Below are 19,055 nucleotides of genomic sequence, written 5' to 3'. Positions count from 1 at the left end.
ATAGCTCCATTTCACAAATGAGGAGCCTGACACTCTAGGAGGCCAAGTGACCTTCCCACCCCAAGTGCATAGTCAGCTGGGATGCTGAGCTAGAATTTGCCCCAGGCCCAGGTGACTCCAGAACCTGTCATGTTCTCAGCGGACCCACGAGGCCACTGATGGCTGCTGGTTTTCCAACCCAAGGAGGCCTTAGCATGTGGGCAGCAGGACTCAGGTCCTGCTCATGGGGCCACAGCCAGAGGCAGCCACACACACGGCCATGGGCCCATGCAAGTGGACACTGCTGTCTACCCCAGGCTCTCCCTCCCCTACCCGCTTTTGGGGAGGATGTCCTGTGACCTCATATTCAGACTTAGCCAGAGGGCAAGGCCTCGAGGCCAGGAAGGAAGCTGGTGGCTCCCAGTTCAGGCGATGGGGACACGTCCGCCCTCCCCAGTGCCCGGCCTACCAGTGCCCCCTGGGGTTTCCAGCTTGGCGAAGCAGCAGTGGGTCTGTTTTCCTAGGAAGAGCCAGTTGGAAGGCCATGTGTTGGGCAGTGCCAGACTTACCACAAGGGTGTTTCTGTTCCTTCCCACCCCTCCACACCCAGAGGAGGACAGCGAGGTGACCTGGCAGCTGGGGAAATGCTCCATCCCTGCCACTTCCCTCTGCTCCGGTGGCCGTTGCCTGCCTCCAGGGGGTCGCTTTGTGGGCCCTGGCTGGGCGGGAAACGAGCAGGTCTTCACCCTGTGGATTCCCAAGCAGGCCCTTGGCACCAGACCATGACGCCTAATGGAGAAGACTTGCAGCCGGTACACTCCACCCTGTGCCCCTGCAGCCCTCTGTAGACTCAGGGCCTGCATCAAGGACCCAGCCACCTCCCCCACGGCCCCTGCACCTCCCCAGCACGTACCCTCCTGAGAGCCAAGACAAACGGACGCCAGGAGCCTGAGGCTGCAGCTTCTAAATCCAGGCACCAGCACGCTTTGGAGGGGACCTGGCCTCCCTGTCCCATCCTGTAGGCTCCCAAGGGCTGGCAGGGCACACAGGGAGGTCTGAGGATGTGAGAGGGATGTGGACCCCAGGTGGCTTGCTCCTCCAGACCCCAGGGAGTAGAAGCACCAAATGTGACAACAGAGCCAAGCCGCACACCGGGAGGATTTGTGGTTTGTGCTCAGGGAGGCTGGGCTGCTGCCCCCATTATGGGTGGGGGCGATGTGACGGGGTAGAGCAGAGCCTGCAGGCTGGGGCAATGTGCCTGGGCTCACGACACCACCCTCAGCTCTTAGCTGAGGCACACTGGGACCTTGAGCGCAGCAATGCTATCCACAAACCACATGTGAAAGGACTGGTCATTCATTCCTTCTTATATTTCATTCATTCACTTGACCCACGTTTTTCAAATGCCTGCTCTGATCCAGGCTCGATTCTGGGCACTGTGGACAGCAGAACTGCCCGAGCAGTGAAGGGAGAACTTCCCTTCTTATCCCAGCATGGAGGCTTCCAGAAGAGTATGAAGCAGAGCTTCACCAACCCAGCCCGTTTCTGCTGCAACCGAAGAGCACCTTTGATCTCAGCAGGCTGAGAGCTCAGCCCTGTCAACCAGGCTCTGCTGGAGGCCAGACAGTGACAGCATCTGTGGCCAAGTCAGTCTCAGAACTCAGGCCAGACTGGGGGTATTGTGGTCCCCCGGTGAGAACATCGGTGGCTGGCTTCAGGCACCTTTGGCCTGCCCCCGCCTGTCTTTCAGGCCTCCGTTACTCAGGTGTGTTTGTTCGCTCATTGATGGAGCGAACACTTACCAGACGCCGCATCTGTGCCACCCTCTGAGCTAGTTGTTGCCCTCCCTCCCAAAAGCTCCCAGACTAGTGAAGAGCAAAGACCGGCAAAGGGGAGCTGGTGATGGGGGCTGGGGCAGCAGGATGTTGAAGGCCATTGGGAGCCTTGGCTCTGTCCAGAGAACTAGGGAGCCCATCCACCAAGCTCACCCCTGAAGCACAGCGTGAGTTTCCAGATGGAGGAAAAGAGGAGTCAGCATCCAAAGCAGGCAGAGTGGGAGAGCAGCCTGGTGTCCGCAGGGAGCAGGGAAAGGCAAGGGACTTTCATATCCACGATGATGAGGCCTCTGGGCTTCTGTGACCACCTCGACCACCACCAACAGAGCCCTCTGGGCCTGCCAGACTCTGCCCTCCACTGGAACCCACTCCCCTTTCCTCTCTCAGCCAGCCAGACTCCACCTGTCCCTGCACACCTGCCCTTGAAGGCCTCTCCTCAGTGTTCCCAGAGTGTGTCCAGCCCCTGCCTGGCCTGACCCTGACCTTGCAGCCGTGAGATTTGCCTTGTGCAGAAGCTTCCTGTGCAAGTTCCGTGTGCATGAAGCTGGCCCCAAACACCTGGACATCACTAGGGGCCCATGACACTGGCAGTATCAGCCAATCAGCCAATTCCTCTGTTGTTGTGGACGATCAAGATCTGGTGTTTTTCACGTGGACATTTTAGCCAGTTTGTTACTGCTGTGGGACAGCCTTCTGTGCCCAGACCTCTCCTCCATCACCCTTTTTCCAGCTGTGCTGCTAGTACCCATTTTACAGATAAAGAAACTGAGACTCAGGAGAGGACAGGAACTCGAGTCCTGCGCCTTCCCCTTCCTTTCCCCGCTGGTTAGTTTTCCCTGTAGCACTTGCCAGCCTATCCCTCTGCATGATTCATTTGTTTAATCTGTGACACTCTGGAGCATAGGGATCTTCTCTCTTGTGTACCCCCAGCCCGCAGCACCGGGCGTGGCATGGAGTTGGTGCTCTGTAAATAGTAGCAGATGCAGCCCGGGCTCTACCTCGTGCCCGGTGCAGTGGAAAGGGCCAGGGCCCCTTCAGAAGGGGGAGCAGCAGAGGCAGGAACAGCAGCCCGCCCGTGGCTGTGTTGGCAGTGAGCCGCCAGCTTTCGACAGGCCCCCTTCATGCTGTTACTTGTGGTTGAGTCCCTGGTACCGGTGCCAAGAAGAGTCAAGCAGCCTGTCAGCCTTCCAGGAGGCTGTCTCTGAGAGATGGTGGTTAGAGCGAAACCAGCCTTTCCTGTTCCAGGGAGACTGATGGCACTTGGAAAGCAGGACGCCCCCCCCAACCCCCAGTGTCTGTGTGGCCCTGCACACCAGGCAGGGACACCAGAGTCTCCCCCTTCCTCCCCCCATGGCAGGACCACCCACGGCCCAGACCACCCTGGCTGGCCCACCTCCAGCCCCCCCAGGCGGCCTCCACACCGAGGTGGGCTGGCCAGTGGGTGGAAAGAAGGAAGAAGTAGGAGGTTGAACCGTATGAAGTTGTCATTTCCATAGGTCAGGAATGGCAGAGAAGCAGCAATTTCATCAGGTTCCAGGCTTAGGGCTCCATGCTGGATGGAGAGGCTGCAGCCATCTTTGACATCCCACAGCAAACCAGAAGTGTGCCATGTCCTGGGGCCAGGCTGGGACCCCTGTAGGAAGGGAGGTGAGGAAATCGAGTCTAGTGCTCAAGGAGCTGTGCCCTTGGGGTCCTCCTGGTGCTGTGCTCCATGGACTCCCACAGAGCCGCGGCCCCAGGCAGTCTCCATCGGGCACAGAAAGCACAGCACCGGGTGCCCGAGATGAACAGGCTCATGAAAAGACTGCCATTTCTTTTACAGTCCTCCGGCGGCCTGCACCTCATTCAGCTCCTCCCAGCCTTGCCTTTCTGACTAACATGGTGAGAGGACAGGATTTTCCTTCCTCAGAAGCCTTGGCCTAGCGTCTCCCTCTGTTCTTGTGGGGGTTCCACACCCCTCAGGCTACCAGTTCTTCCCACCTCATCACCCCAAAGCCTTATGCCAATATGGGGAACCCACAAAGCCACAGCAACACAGCCAGGGACACCTCTAGTGGCTCTCAATACCCCACTGGCTTGTATTACCTAGAAGGCTCTGTGGCCCCCTTTTCGGCCCTCAGGCCTCTTAGCACCTGGCCCTGAGGCTATGACCCTGGGCCAGCCTGCCCCAAACTGAGGCCACTATGCTGCACCCCTGGCCTCCGGGTCCCAGAGGGGACAGGATGGCCTCTTGCTGCATCCCTAGCCAGACCCCACCTTCCACCTTTCTGCGACTCTCCTGCCTGAGCTGAGGTCCTTCTGTAGTTTCCCTGCCTTCCCTTCCCCATCAGAGCAGCTTTTTATTTTATGTTGCTTTCTAGCACCTCACACTGTGCCCTCACCACACATCTGCTGTTAGGCCAGAAACTCCCTTGGCGCTTAGTGGCATTGCCCTCTACCCAGAGAGCCGGCCAGGCAGCCCTCATGCCTCCCCGAAGTGCCCAGGCAGAGAATGACTGTGCACATCATCAGTAGCTCCCCCTTGCTCGGACCCCTTCAGCCTGCAGACCCTCTGAGGCCGGGTTGGGGTGGGATCCCTTGGGAGCTCTGTCAGCCAGCCAGCTAGCTGGCCAGACCCTTTCCTGGGTGGGGAGGGGTGAGCTCTGACCTACAGAGGGGTGAGGGGTTGGGGCTTAGTGGTGGGGGTAATTGCTGGGCCTGGGAGACGGTAGTGCAGCAGATAAAGGTGGGGTTTTAGCAGGAGGTCCCAAAAGGCCTGGGTGCCACCTTGCCCCCTTCACCCCACCTCCCTTCCTGGCTTCAGGCTGGGAGTCCAAGTTCTAGCTGCCCTTGGTCCAAGGGGACCAAGGCACCCAGAGCTCCTGTGGCAAAGTAGCTGGCACCTGGGAAAGGAGTGGAAGAGGGGGTAGTTGTTTCTCCCAATTTCTCTGTTTCCAACCCAGAGAGCCTACTTAGTTAGGGTTAGGGAGGAAAGAACAGCCAGATACCACCCAGGACAGGACAGTAGAGGAAACTCACCTGCTACCCTGGCCACCTGCTCTCCTCCTCTCAGGCCTGCCACCCAGTGGGCTTGTGGCCAAAAGAGCCCAGACTCTGGAAACCCAGAGTTTAATCCCAACTCTGCCTCTTGCTGACTGTGTGACTTTAGGCAAGTCACTGCCTCTCTCTGAGCCAACATTTTCTCATCTGGAAAATTGGGAGTAATGTCACTGACCCTTGCAGTGTCACACGAGACTAGAAGTAATCAATGCAGTGCCTGCTGAATGCATCCAGTGCACCTGTGTTTGGCTCTCAGGAGGAGAACAGTGCCACCCAGCCAGCTGCTCCTCCAGCAGCTCAGTTCAGCCCTTCACCCCTGGCCACAGGCTCCAGCAGAAAGGAGTTCCCTCCTCCAACCCTGGCCAAGGTTGCGCGTTCAGCCTGGAACATCCATCTCCCTTTTACCCACCAGCACCTTCTTTCCTGTTCCCCTCGTCCATGGCCCAGCTTGGGGACCCCTTTCAGCAGCCTTGGGACAGTGGCTTCTACTTGCCTCTGCCTGCTTGCATGGATTTTGCCTTATTCATTCTTTCCTTCAGCATAATTTCCCTCCATTCCACCTGCTGTAATGTTCAGACATTTGCTTGGGTTCTTTGTCAGGAATTGTGCTCCAGTACCACCGTCATTATGCAAGATGATGTTTGCAAACCATACTCGTTTCCTATTGCCACTGTAGCAGATTAGCGTAAACTGAGTGGTTCAAATCAACAGAAATGTTTTATAATTGTGGAGGCCAGAAGTTGAGAATATGTCTCATGGGGATAAAATCAAGGAATCAGCAGGGCTGGTCCTTCTGGAGACTCCAGGGGAGAATCCATTCATTGCCATTGCCAGCTTTTGGTGGTTGCCAGCATCCCTTGGTTTGTGGCCACATCATTCCAATCTCTGCCTTGGTGATCACATCATCTTGTCTGTCCTAGTTAGTCAAATCTCCCTCTGCCTCCTTACAAAGATACTTGTGATTCCATCTAGGGCCCACTCAGGTAATCCAGAATAATCTCTTCATCTCAGTGTTCTTAACCTAATCACATCTGCAGAGTCTCCTTTGCCATCTAAGGGAACATTCCCGGGTTATGGGGATTAGGGCATGTTCTCCTTGGGAGCCATTATTCAGCCTACCACACTGGGTTTTTAACCTTTTATTTTTAATTATCTATGCTTTTATTTTTGTGGTTTGCTTCCCTATATAATAGTAAAAGAGCTAGTTTTCTACTTCGGGTAGTGGCCTAACATTTTTCTAAGTCACTTTTTAAAGTAAAAAGGGCAAGTTGTTTTAAAGAACGTGAAGTGCACAGCTGCACAGGTGGAACTGATCTGTCCAACCTGGGGAAGGGAGTGTCCAGGGCATCCCTGGGGAATCCTTTGTGCCCTCCTCTCAGTCTAGAGCATCTTAAGTGTGGGACTGGGCCTCCTCCCACTGTGCCTCACCTACTCTGCTCTGCCCCTTTCCCCGGCAGCTCACCATCATCTTCAAGAATTTCCAGGAGTGCGTGGACCAGAAGGTGTACCAGGCTGAGATGGACGAGCTCCCGGCTGCCTTCGTGGATGGCTCTAAGAACGGTGGGGATAAGCACGGGGCCAACAGCCTGAAGATCACTGAGAAGGTGTCAGGCCAACACGTGGAGATCCAGGCCAAGTACATCGGCACCACCATCGTGGTGCGCCAGGTGGGCCGCTACCTGACCTTTGCTGTCCGCATGCCGGAGGAAGTGGTCAATGCTGTGGAGGACTGGGACAGCCAGGGCCTCTACCTCTGCCTGCGGGGCTGCCCCCTCAACCAGCAGATCGACTTCCAGGCCTTCCACACCAATACTGAGGGCACCGGCGCCCGCAGGCTGGCAGCTGCCAGCCCCGCACCCACAGCCCCTGAGACCTTCCCATATGAGACAGCCGTGGCCAAGTGCAAGGAGAAGCTGCCAGTGGAGGACCTGTACTACCAGGCCTGCGTCTTCGACCTCCTCACCACGGGCGACGTGAACTTCACACTGGCCGCCTACTACGCCTTGGAGGATGTCAAGATGCTCCACTCCAACAAAGACAAACTGCACCTGTATGAGAGGACTCGGGACCTGCCGGGCAGGGCTGCTGCAGGGCTGCCCCTGGCCCCTCAGCCCCTCCTGGGTGCCCTCATCCTGCTCCTGGCTCTGCTCCCTGTGTTCTGCTAGATGCGTAGATGTGGAGGGAGGCACAGGCTCTGTCCCCTCGGCTTCTCCATCTGTGGGCTGGGACCGCCAACGGGGTGCAGATCTCCTGGCATGTCCCCTATGGCCCCACAGAACGCCAGGGACCGCCTGCTGCCAAGGGCTCAGGCATGGACCCCCCCCCCCCCCCAGTGCACGTGACAAGGTTGTGGTGACTGGTGCCGTGATGTTTGTGACAGTAGAGCTGTGTGAGAGGGAGAGCAGCTCCCCTCGCCCCGCCCCCGCAGTGTGAATGTGCAAAACAGCCCCTCAGACTGAAGCTCCCCACCCCCACCAGAGAGACACTGGGAACCGTCAGAGTCAGCTCCTTCTCGCAATGCACTGAAAGGCCCAGCCGACTGCTGCTCGCCGATCCGTGGGGCCCCCTGTGCCCGCCACATGCACGCACACACTCTTACACGAGAGCACACTCGAAACCCCTAGGCCAGCGGGGTCACCCCAGCCACACAGGCATCCTTGGGGCTCAGCCTCAGGCAGGGCACCCCTGGGGCGCTGCTCGGCACCTTAGCGGACTGATGGAAGCTTTTGGCCAGTAGGTGGTGCCCGCCTGGTGCCTTCTTGCCTGTGGCCTCCCTGCCCATGCTCACCTGGCTGCTGTGGGTACCAGTGCAGGTCCTGGTTTTCAGGCACCTGCTCAGCTGCCCATCTTTGACCTGGGCCCCCGCCCCTTCCACCCTGTGCTTAGAAAGTTGGAGTGCATGGTTCTAAATGTCTAAACAGAGAAGAGATCCTTGACTTCTGTTCCTCTCTCCCTTCTGCAGATGCAAGAGCTCCTGGGCAGGGGAGCCTGGGCCCCAGGGTGTGGCAGGAGACCCAGTGGATGGGGCCAGCTGGCCTGCCCTGATCCTCTGCTTCCTCCTCACAACCCCAAGAGCCCCCACCCAGTCCACCCACGTGTGGAGTCTGGGGAGAGGAGCAGGGTCTTAGGCTTCTCAGCCCTGAGCATCCCTGGCAGGGTCTCCAACCTCTAATCTCTTCCCTTAAGCCCTGTGGCCACACAGCCAGGAGAGACTTGCCACTGGCTCCCGCCTCATTTCAGCCCAGGGTGCTCATCCAGGAGCCCAGAACAGTCCCACCTGTGCTGCTATGCCCACAGCACAAAGCCGGCTTTGCTCCCAAAAGTGCAGCCAGGCCCCAGAGGGTGATCCCGCCAGCAACCCTACAGCCCCACACCCTCCCCACCCATCAGCATCCACGGCAGCCCCTCTGCTGTTCCCCAGGGACCTCTCATACACTGGCCAGGAGGCTGCAGAACATGTGTCTCCCCCTCCCTCCAAGAGGTCCTGCTCCCTCTGCCAGAACCGTGTGGGCGGTGGGAAGGCGCTCGGCGCCTGGCCCCTCCCTCTCCCTGCTGGTTTTAGATGGTCCCTATGTTGGAAGTAAAAAGTGAAGCACTTTATTTTGGTTGTGTTTGCTCACGTTCTGCTTGGAAGTGGGGACCCCTCACTGCGTCCACGTGTCTGCGACCTGTGTGGAGTGTCACCGCGTGTACATACTGTAAATTATTTATTAATGGCTAAATGCAAGTAAAGGGTTTTTTTTTTGTTATTTTCTTTTAGACATGTTGGAGTTTGTTATCTGAACAGACTTTGGCTCCCTTGAGGTGGGTGGAGGATGGACTTTGGTGGTGGGGTCCCCTGCAGCAAGTGTGTGTGTGTGTGTGCACGCGCATGTGTGTATGCGTGTGTGTATGCGTGTGTGTACGCATGTGTGTGCGCATGTGTGCGTGCGAGTGTCGTGAAGGCATGTAGAAGGTGCAGCAGTGTAACAGCCACCACACGTTGCTTCTGTAAAATTACTTTTCCTCCTCACGATGAGCTGTCTTCGGAGCTTGGCAGGCCCAGGTCCTCTTGTTCTAGTGACAGTGGAACCCAGTCACGGAGACAGGTGACCACACGGTGGAGAGACATACGGTGCCCTCTGGGATGAGATGAGTGGGCTGGCCTGAGATCCGGGATGACTCTCAGCCACCACTGTCAGCCTGGAGCCCCAGCTGTGGGACTGCCTGCCATCCTCCCTGCCCAAATTCACATAGCCGGGGTGGAGCAGTGGCACTGCAGAGGAGGCTGATGTCCATGTCATTGTGGGACCAGGTTTATTGCCAGCTGTGATCACATTTCATCTATAAAAACTACCCAGTGGGGGCCGGGCGCGGTGGCTCACGCCTGTAATCCCAGCACTTTGGGAGGCCAAGGCAGGTGGATCACGAGACCAGGAGATCAAGACCATCCTGGCTAACACAGTGAAACCCCGTCTCTACTAAAAACACAAAAAATTAGCTGGGCGTGGTGGCGGGCGCCTGTAATCCCAGCTACTCGGGAGGCTGAGGCTGGAGAATGGCATAAACCCAGGAGGCGGAGCTTGCAGTGAGCCAAGAGACAGCAAGACCCCGTCTCAAAAAAAAATTACCCAGTGAATCAGAAACAAATGTAGGCCCATTTTGCCAATGAAACAGACTGTGAGATTAATCGACTTGCCTAGGGCTCCTTAGCAACGGGAGGGGCAACCTGTGCGCCTAGGTTAGTATTGCCCTGAAGCCCCTTCTCTCCAAACTAAATGCCATGAGGCAGAATAGCAGCACAGTTAAGCCAGCCTACGTCCTGGCTTCTCCACCTCCCCAGCAGTGTGACCATGCACAAGTCACTACACCTCTCTGAGCCTGCATGCTGTTCTCTGGAAGATGGGGGGTGCCTGTCCCACACTGTTTTTTGGAGAGTCAGGAGTTCATTCCTGTAAATTGCTTAGGAGAGGGCGGGGCACCCGGGGCTTGTCTGGTGGTGGGGAGGGAGTGGTATTTATCCCAAAGCAAGAGAAATCAGGTAAGGGGAGAAGGAAAGGGCTGATACAGACCCTGGACTCTTGGGAGAGGTGAACCTACAGGCTAGCAAGGGGAGGAGTCCCAAGAGTGGGCATGTATACTAATCCCGGGCAGAGCAGGAAGGCTGAAGAAAAAGGAGAAGTATCTTTTCTTTTTTTTTTTTTTAAATGGAGTCAGACGTCTTGCTCTGTCGCCAGGCTGGAGTGCAGTGGCACAATCCCAGCTCACGGCAGCCTCTGCCTCCTGGGTTCAAGCAATTCTCCTGCCTCAGCCTCCCAAGTAGCTGGGACTACAGGCGCCTGCCACCACGCCCGGCTAATTTTTTGTATTTTAGTAGAGACGGGGTTTCACCACGTTAGCCAGGATGGTCTTGATCTGACCTCGTGATCCACCTGCCTTGGCCCCCCAAAGTCCTGGGATTACAGGCATGAGCCACCGCGCCTGGCCAAAAAATGAGAACTTTCTAAAGCCCTGTTCTTGCAGGGCTCCCAGAGAGAACACAGGAGTTGGGTTTAGGAGGCAGGAACCAGACTGGAAAGGACAAAACATACCCAGCATCTTCCCTGGTGGCTGGAACTGTCACCAGAGGCCTCATGCCCTTAGCAGCCAGTGGAACAGAGTGACTCAGGGAGGCAGCAAGGAGGAGCGGAGCCGTTGGTGCTCGGCTGGCGCAGAGAACAATTACTGAGAAGCCAGGGCGCACAGAAGAAAAACAAAACAAAAAAATTCGCCTCCATTAAATGAAAATGCTAAATGGCACTAGCCAGAAAGTATTCCTGGTTTGGAATTTGTTTTCAGGACCCTAAATGTCACCGGCTGGAGTTCTTTCCCAAGTACCACGCTACCAGTTGCCCTCATGAACATGGAAATTTCATCGTGATTATGGAACACAGCATCCTGAGCTAAAAGATTCCCAAGAGGCAGCTTCATCTTGCAGGACAGGCTAGGTTTGGAGCCTCTGGAGGTTCCTGGCTGCCAGTTCTGTGGAGGCCTGCGGCCTGGAGGTAAATGCATTAGCACCCGGAGGTGGGCGCCTCTCCCCGCCCCATCCTGTCTCACTGATGTGTTGCCGAGAACTCCTGGAGTTCTTGTTTAGCTAACCAGAATTTGCAAGGCTAGAAGACAGGAGAGAAATGGCCTTTAAAACAAATGAATGAGAGTCATGATGAAGGGGACAGACTGGGGGGTGAAAGTCATTACCAGAACACTTGGGCAGAGACCCGTCAGAGCCAGGCAGGAGCAGAGTCATCAGAGCTGTGCCAGCAAGTGGCATGGAGCAGGGGTGGCACTTGGACTCGGGCTGCAGGCAAACTTGGCGTCAAAACTGGCTCAACCCGTCGCGAGCTGTGTGGTCTCCTTGGGATTTTTTGAGCCTTAGATTCCTTATTTGTAAAATGGATTTGTGAGTCCCCACCTCCCAAGGTCAGTATGGAAATCCAATGAGCTAACACCTATCAACGGCCTCGCACATGGCCATAGCACTGCTCGTGGAGGCTGCCAAAAGTCGCCGCCTCCTCTCTGCAATTGCATTTATTTATACATTTGATAACTATTGGGTGACTACCCAGCATTGATCAGGGGGGTGGGGGGCTGCCGCAATGACCCAGACAGACTGCTGTGCATTCTTGTTGGAAAGACAAGGCAATAAACCACAGTCACAAAACCCAGGATCCCATGGTAACGAGCTCCACAGAGAAAAGCAAAGTGGGCCAGAGGTTCTGAGAGACACCCATTGGATTGCAGGAGGGTGAGAAGGGGTATTCATCTGTGGTGGAGTTAAGGGGACCTCTGACTAGCTCACCTGCATGAATTTGGGGAGCAAGCCATGCAGAGAGCTGGGGAGAGCATTCTGTGCAGAGAAAACAGTGCAACAGCCCTAGAGCGGCAACAGCAAAGGGGTAGTTGAAGGGATGGTGGGAAGCCACTGTCACTGGACAATAGCAAGTGGACAGACCAGGGGTCCCAGGTGAGGCTACAGAGTAGCCAGAGTACGGCAGGGCTCTCCAGCTCCGGGAGGACTTGATGTTTGATTCCAGTTGCCAGAGGAAGCCATTCATGGGCTTTGAGTGTAGGAATGATGTGTCCGACTTGGGTCTCTTTATTTTTATTTTTTAGAGACAGAGTCTCACTCTTATCACCCAGGCTGGAGTGCAGTGGCACAATCACAGCTCACTGCAGCCTCCACTTCCTGGGCTCCAGCTCAAGCAATCCTCCCACTTCAGCTGCTCAAGTAGCTGGGATTACAGGTGCCTGCCATCACGCCTGGCTAATTGTTAAATTTTTTGAAGGGACAGGATCTTGCTATTTTGCCCAGGCTGATCTTGAACTCCTGAGCTCAAGCAAGATGCCTGCTTCAGCCTCCCAAAGTGCTGGGATAACAGGTGTGAGCCGCTGGGCCCGCCCTGGCTTGGGTCTTAAAGGAACCGTTCTAGTTACTATACAGAGCAGACTTGGGGCCATTGCGGGAGAAAGAGGAAGTCAGGAGCCGGTCTGAGGCAGTGGCAGTGCAGAGATTGTAAGAAATGATGGGCTCAGTGATAGACTGGGTAAAGAGAATGTAGCACATATACACCATGGAATACTATGCAGCCATAAAAAGGGATGAGTTCATGTCCTTTGCAGGGACATGGATGAAGCTGGAAGCCATCATTCTCAGCAAACTATCACAAGAATAGAAAACCAAACACCACATGTTCGCACTCATAAGTGGGAGTTGAACAATGCGAACACATGGTCACAGGGAGGGGAACAACACACACGGGGGCCTGTCGGGGATCGGGGGATGGGGAGCTGGGGGAGGGATAGCATTAGGAGAAACACCTAATGTAGATGACGGGTTCATGGGTGCAGCAAACCACCACGGCACGTGTATACCTATGTAACAAACCTGCATGTTCTGCACATGTACCCCAGAACTTAAAGTATAATAATAATTTTTAAAAAAGAAATGATGAGCTTTGGGGTCTAATAAGAAGGTGGGGCTGACAGGGCTTGGGGCGAGAGAGAGCTTGACAGGAGACCATGATGTCTTCCCCAGGGGTCTGAGCACCTGGGGAAGTGGTGGTGCCATTTACCATGTCTGGAAAGATCATGGGAAGAGCAGGTTTGGGACACTGAAGGCCCGAGAGCCCCTGGCAAATCACCAGTGTAAGTCCAAGAGTCCAAAAGCTGAAGAACTTGAAGTCCAATGTTTGAGGGCAGAAAACAGCCAGCATGAGAGAAAGATGGAGGCCAGAAGACTCAGCCAGTCTAGTCCTTCCACGTTCCTCTGCCCCCTTTTATCCTAGCCTCGCTGGCAGCTGATTAGATGGTGCCCACCCAGGTTAAGCATGGGTCTGTGTCTCCCAGTTCACTAACTCAAATGTTAATTTCCTTCGGCACCCCGTCTCTACTAAAAAAATACAAAATAATTAGCCGGGCATGGTGGCGGGCATCTGTAGTCCCAGCTACTCTGGAGGCTGAGGCAGGAGAATTGCGTGAACCCAGGAGGCAGAGCTTGCAGTGAGCTGAGATCGCATCACTGCACTCCAGCCTGGGCAACAGAGCGAAACTCCATCTCAAAAAAAAAAAAATTCCTTTGGTGACACCCTCACAGACACACTCAGGAACAATACTTTGCATCCTCCGATCCAATCAAGTTGGCACTCAATATTAACAGTTTTGGCCGAGCGCGCTGGCTCACGTCTGTAATCCCAGCATTTTGGGAGGCTGGGGTGGCAGGATCACGAAGTCAGGAGATCGAGACCATCCTGGCTAACATGGTGAAACCCCATCTCTGCTAAGAATACAAAAAATTAGCCGGGCGTGGTGGCGGGCGCCTGTAGTCCCAGCTACTCGGGAGGCTGAGGCAGGAGAATGACGTGAACCCGGGAGGCAGAGCTTGCAGTGAGCCGAGATCGTGCCACCACACCCCAGCCTGGGCAACAGAGCAAGACTCCGTCTCAAAAAAAAAAAAAAAAAAAGTATTAACAGTTTCATTCATTAAGGCAATGACCATGGGGCAGCTCCTGCATGCCAGGCCACCTCTGCCCTGACATACTCCCAGGCTGACCAACAAGAACTGGGGAGAGGGCGTCTTGAAGAAACAGTCCACCTTCCGCCCTCACATACCTGTGTCTCCCAGTGGACAAGACACACAAGGGCAGGGACTGCACTTTCCTGTGTGCAAATCTCGGGTATGGTCCAGAAATCACATCTCTTTGGTCTGATTGGCCTTACCTACCAAACCCTTGAAACGATGGAAAGAAGCTTGGTGTTCCAGTGAGGGCCAATGGGAAGACCCCCACCCACCAAACCCTCTAATTAGGAGCCTACAGACCTCATTCCATGGAAGTTCCCCTTGTCCCCTGGGAAACCACCACCTTCTGAATTGGCAGAGCCAAGGCCCCCAATGCCTATCTTCAACAGCTTTTCTTAACCAGCTTCCCCATCCTGCAGGGCTTTTCAACATTTTGACCTTTTAATCCTTCCCTGCCTAAGATATAGACGTGGTGTTAGTACCAGAACCCTGAAGGCAAAGGAACAGAAACGAACACTCTCAGAAAGTCCTAGCAGGATGGTCTGAATTAATAGACTGCTACAGGCAGCCTGTGTGCAAGGCATGTTCGTGGTGGCAGCGGCGTTTCCGGAATGAGGGCTGTGATCCCAGGCAGCCCAGATCCCAAGGCCAAAACATGCATGTCGCCCGGCATCACCCTGTCCTTGCCCAGGGTGACCCTGAGACAGCAGCTGGATTCTTCCACATTTGAACTCAAACCTGCTCCCTCAGCTCTCCCCAGCACGAATTGGAGCCCTCTCCAGGCCGTTTAGCCAAAGCAGAATGTGTCTGGCCAAGCAGATCTGCCCAGGGAAGAACAAAGATGTGTTCAGACACTGTCTGGGGAATTGGTTTTGAGCTCACTCTGAGCTCCATGTGTGCAACAAGGCCAGTGTCAACTGTTACAGAGAAGGGGCTTGTGACAGTTTATTACCCTGCTGAGCTGGCTTGGGGCGAGGGGGACATGCTGACCGCAGGACTCTAAAGGACCTAAGGCGGTTGGCAATGTGGGAAGCAGCAGTCCCCAAAGCACCCCCTCAAGGAAACGATGCAAGAGCTCTGTCCACCAGACCAGCCCCACCCTACCCCGCCACGCCCTGGCCTAGAGGGAAGGACCTTGTGTTTCTTGGGCCTGGATGGCCAGGGATGGACAGTGGCATGGGCACAGAGACACCTGGACAGAAGGAAGGGCCCAGGCTCCAGAACCAGACCCGATCCAGGCTCCCAGCTCTGTCACCTACTGGCTGCATGAAAAGGGTGAGTTTTCCTTGTTTTGCAGCCTCAGCTATCTCAGCAGTGAGAGAACAATGGCGCCACCTCCCTCACGTGGTGATCCTGAAGATTAAATGTAATGCATGCAGCACGGCTGCCGGCCCACCGTGTGCTCTGAGTAACTGGCCGTTGTTCTCTTCAGCCCTCCTGTTACTGACCACCTCGAGGGCACTGTTCCTCCAAGCTGACCATTTCTTGCCAGTCACCCACTGCCCAGTTCGCCCCGACCATAGGGTGGGCTGTAGTCCACGTGCATGGTGAGCTGCCATCTTTGTCGTCCTCTGGACACCACGTCTACATCCTTGGGAAATAGAAATGAGCCCTGCATTTGAACCTACCCTTGAGTCCTGCACTGCTTTGTCAAATTTCACAAAAACCCTAGAAAGCAGATATTGCTCTAGTTTACAGATGGATAGACAGAGGCTAAGAGAAGCCAACTGACCCGCTCCAGGTTACAACCAGGGTCTGGTAGGAGAGCACGCCTCCACCCACCGCTCACTGCACCCACCGACTCCTCGCTTGAGGGCAGAAAACAAGCTGGGGTGGGGCGCTCCAGGGAGCACAGGCAGCCTGTGTTCAAGGCAAGCTCGTGAGCCCCACAGCAGGGGCGGAGTCAAACCAGGGCTCTGGTTCCGGGGTGAGCAGAGGGTGGGGCCAGGCCCCCACTGGGAGGCTGACTGAGGAGGGTCTCAAAGTGCTGGCAGGCTCCATCAGAGCAGTTTGATGAGCAGGGCTGCTGAGTGGCCCTCAGGTCAAGGCTGGGGCCTGGGCCACCAGGGACCAGGTCTGCAGGGCCAGGGGTCCCTCCCAGGATAGAGCAGGAAAACTCTGGCAACCGCTTTCTTGAGTGGACTTGACCTTCCCTTTCTTTGCTAATGATCTCAGATTAATCCTGTAAAGCAAGTGCCCCAGGGTGGGTGTTGGTTGCACAAAACAAGAGGAGTCTTTCTCCCCTCCCTTCCTGGCACAAACATTTGTAGGCCACCCCCGATGTGGCTCGTCGTGGTCTGGATTTGGGGGCACATTCAGTCACTCAACAAATATGTCGTGAGGCCCTGTGATGAGCTGGGGGGCTGTGCTTGATATTGGCAATACAGCTGTGATCACTCGAATGAATGTGCCCACCCTCACGGGACTGACCTCTAGTGGTGACAGACACTAACCGAGTCACATGTGTGATTACACGTGTAATCATACTTACATATGTAACAACACATGAGTTACACGTGCAGTGGGGGGGAGGGGGCCCTTCACGGTGACCAGCCCAGCAGGGAAGGGGATGCGGGTGGCAGAAGGAAGTGGTACACCCCGGTCCTCATGGAGCTCACGGCGGGTTCTCTGACCCTCACCTTGAGCCACAGGCTGTGTCTGAGCCTCACTGCCCTCAGCTATAAACTGGGTGCACGACTAGACCTTAATCACTGGGCAGCGGGAAGTACTACATAAGCTCATACTGGTGCATACTGGTGCAGAGGCCCTTGGGAGACCTCAGGAAAAGCTATTACATGAGGCAGTGACAGGCTCGGGCTTCGGAGTCGGGCTAGAATCTGAGTTCTGACAATGATCCCTGCCTTGACCCATCTCTCCTCAGGCTGCTCTGAGCCTTCCAGTTAGGCCTGGGCTTTGGGCTTCCATGTTTGTCTCTGCATTGTCCGATTTTAGCAAGAGTCCTGCTAAATCGGTCTCACTGGAATCCCCCGCCCTCCACATCTGATTGCCCTCCCTGTCTGATCGTGGTCTTCACACCCCATCACCTCCAGGGGACGTCTGATCACCTGGCCTGCCTTCAGCAAGAATCCCATCAGGTCCGTTTAGCCAGAATGCCCCCGGATGTTTCCTCTTAAGAGGTTTTCCATCCACTGAGCCCACCCTGCTCCTTGGCTATCAATTCCCACTTGCCTATACTGTATTCAGAGTGGACCCCAATCTCTCTCCCCAGCTGCAGTGGGCCCTGTCCGACACTGCCCCCCAACTTAAATAAAGTCTTTCTTACTGTCTTTAACACATGCTGTGAATAAAGTTTTAGCAGATCCACCAATTCCCAGCTCTGTGATCTTAGGCAAGTTACCTAACGTGTCTGGGCCTCAGGATCCTCATTTGAAAAATGAGATAAATGCCACTCCATAGGATTATCAGGAGACTAAATGAAAAATAATGCTACAAAGCGACAGGCCCAGAGCCTGGTGCCCAGTAAGCCTTGGTAGATGGTGGCTTCTTTCCGCAGGCCCATCTCACAGGCAGCCTCATTTACCCACAGGTCTAGGTCATCAACAGCTGGGGTCCCAAACACCTATAATGTACAGACTTTCCAGGGGCCAATATTCCTCCAGGCCTTCCAGGGCTGCTTTGAGGCAATTTTATTATTCATAAGGCTAGGTATAAACTCTTTGTAATTATTTCTCCTTTCAATTGTAAAATCAAGACACATTTACCAATTAAGGCTAAACAAAACTACAAAACCAATAAAACTCAAATGAAGAGCATTCATTTAAAATAGTGGATGATGTTTTGCAGACACCAAATGAGCTGTCTAATGTGAGGGACGAGCGGCCGCCAGGGCCCAGGTTTTTCGGAGCTCAGCGCCTGTCCTGGGTGCCAAGCAATGACTTGGCTCCCTTCTGCTTGCCCCTCAGGCCCTGTGACACCTGTCAGCATGTTTCCCCCATCCGCCTGGGGTCAAGCAGCACTGACCCCCTTGGCACTGATACAATCCTAAGTCGTGGGTCCCTTTTCCCTCCCTCTCTTCCGAATACTCCAGGATTTGTTTAAGTTGGTTTTAAAAGATGTTCATTAAAATGAAAACATAGGTGGGGCACGTGGCTCACGCCGGTAATACCAGCACTTTTGGAGGCCAAGGTGGGCAGATCACTTGAGGTCAGGAGTTTGAGACCAGCCTGGCCAACATGGTGAAACCCTATCTCTACTAAGAATACAAAAATTAGCTGGACGTGGTGGTGGGCACCTGCAACCCCAGCTATTCAGGAGGCTGAGGCAGGAGAATCACTTGAACCTGTGAGGCAGAGGTCATAGTGAGTCAAGATCATGCCACTGCAATCCAGCCTGGGAGACAGGAGTGAAACCCTGTCTCAAAAATTAATAATAATACATAAAATGAAATGAAAGCATAAAAATTTTTTAATTCTTCCAGAGACCTCTAGGAACTATCCTCCCCACCATATATCTGTAGTCCCACATTTGGGAAGAACTAAACCAGTACAATCAGGTGGGGATTCTTTTATCTGATTAGTATTTGCTTCCACTGTCAGATCAGGGCTCAGAAAGAAAGTGAAGGAGGCGACAAGCACTCCAGGATTGGGGCAGAGTGATGTGGGATGGGGTCCAGAGAAGGTGAAGAGGCCCTGTGGTATGGGTCAGCAGGAGCCTAGCACAATGTGGAAAGCGGTGGCCCCAGATGAAGCCAGGGGGACCACAGAAGTGTCATTGCCAGCCTGTCCTGGTCCAGGGAGGGCAGGCATATGGGCTCCACCTCAGGCCAGATCACCAAGCATTAGAAGGGCCTTGCTGAGGATGCATATAGCCTTGAGGGCCACAGTAATGAGGGTTCACCCCACATGGTGCTAGCATGTGCCAGACTCTGTTCTCTCATCAGGGAAGTGACACTGTTCTCTCAGGGTTACAGGTGCAGACGCTGAGACCCTGTAAGGTTAGCCACCTGGGCCAGGTCACAGCAGCCAGGATGCAACCTGATTTGAAGGTGAGCTGCCTCCAGAGCCCATGCTCTCAGCCTGTCTGCAGTGAGGGCCCTGGGTCACCACGCTGGGCCTTTAGTCCATCTTGTACGAGCTACTTGACACCACACTCTGCTGCTGCTGCTGCCCAGACCTTCCCACCTCCCTACCTCCCTGCAGTACAGA

General features: G+C 54.9%; 1 protein-coding gene across 4 annotated transcripts in view; it reads left to right on the top strand.

The window, feature by feature from the left end:
- RGMA (repulsive guidance molecule BMP co-receptor a) overlaps positions 1-8,606 on the top strand; it is a 46,014-nt gene extending 37,408 nt beyond the window's left edge. For 3 of the 4 annotated variants that reach the window (XM_025390912.1, XM_025390914.1, XM_025390915.1), the window contains exon 4: positions 6,311-8,606. In XM_025390912.1, coding sequence (XP_025246697.1) covers positions 6,311-7,018 — 708 coding nt within the window. In that variant the 3' untranslated portion in view covers positions 7,019-8,606. The remainder of the gene's footprint in view (positions 1-6,310) is intronic. The other variant, XM_025390913.1, reaches the window with a different exon arrangement.
- The last annotated feature ends 10,449 nt before the right edge of the window (positions 8,607-19,055 follow it).

The sequence above is a fragment of the Theropithecus gelada genome, chromosome 7b (genome assembly GCF_003255815.1).
Source record: "Theropithecus gelada isolate Dixy chromosome 7b, Tgel_1.0, whole genome shotgun sequence".
NCBI classification, from domain to species: domain Eukaryota; kingdom Metazoa; phylum Chordata; class Mammalia; order Primates; family Cercopithecidae; genus Theropithecus; species Theropithecus gelada.
This window is presented reverse-complemented; position numbering and strand designations above follow the sequence as displayed.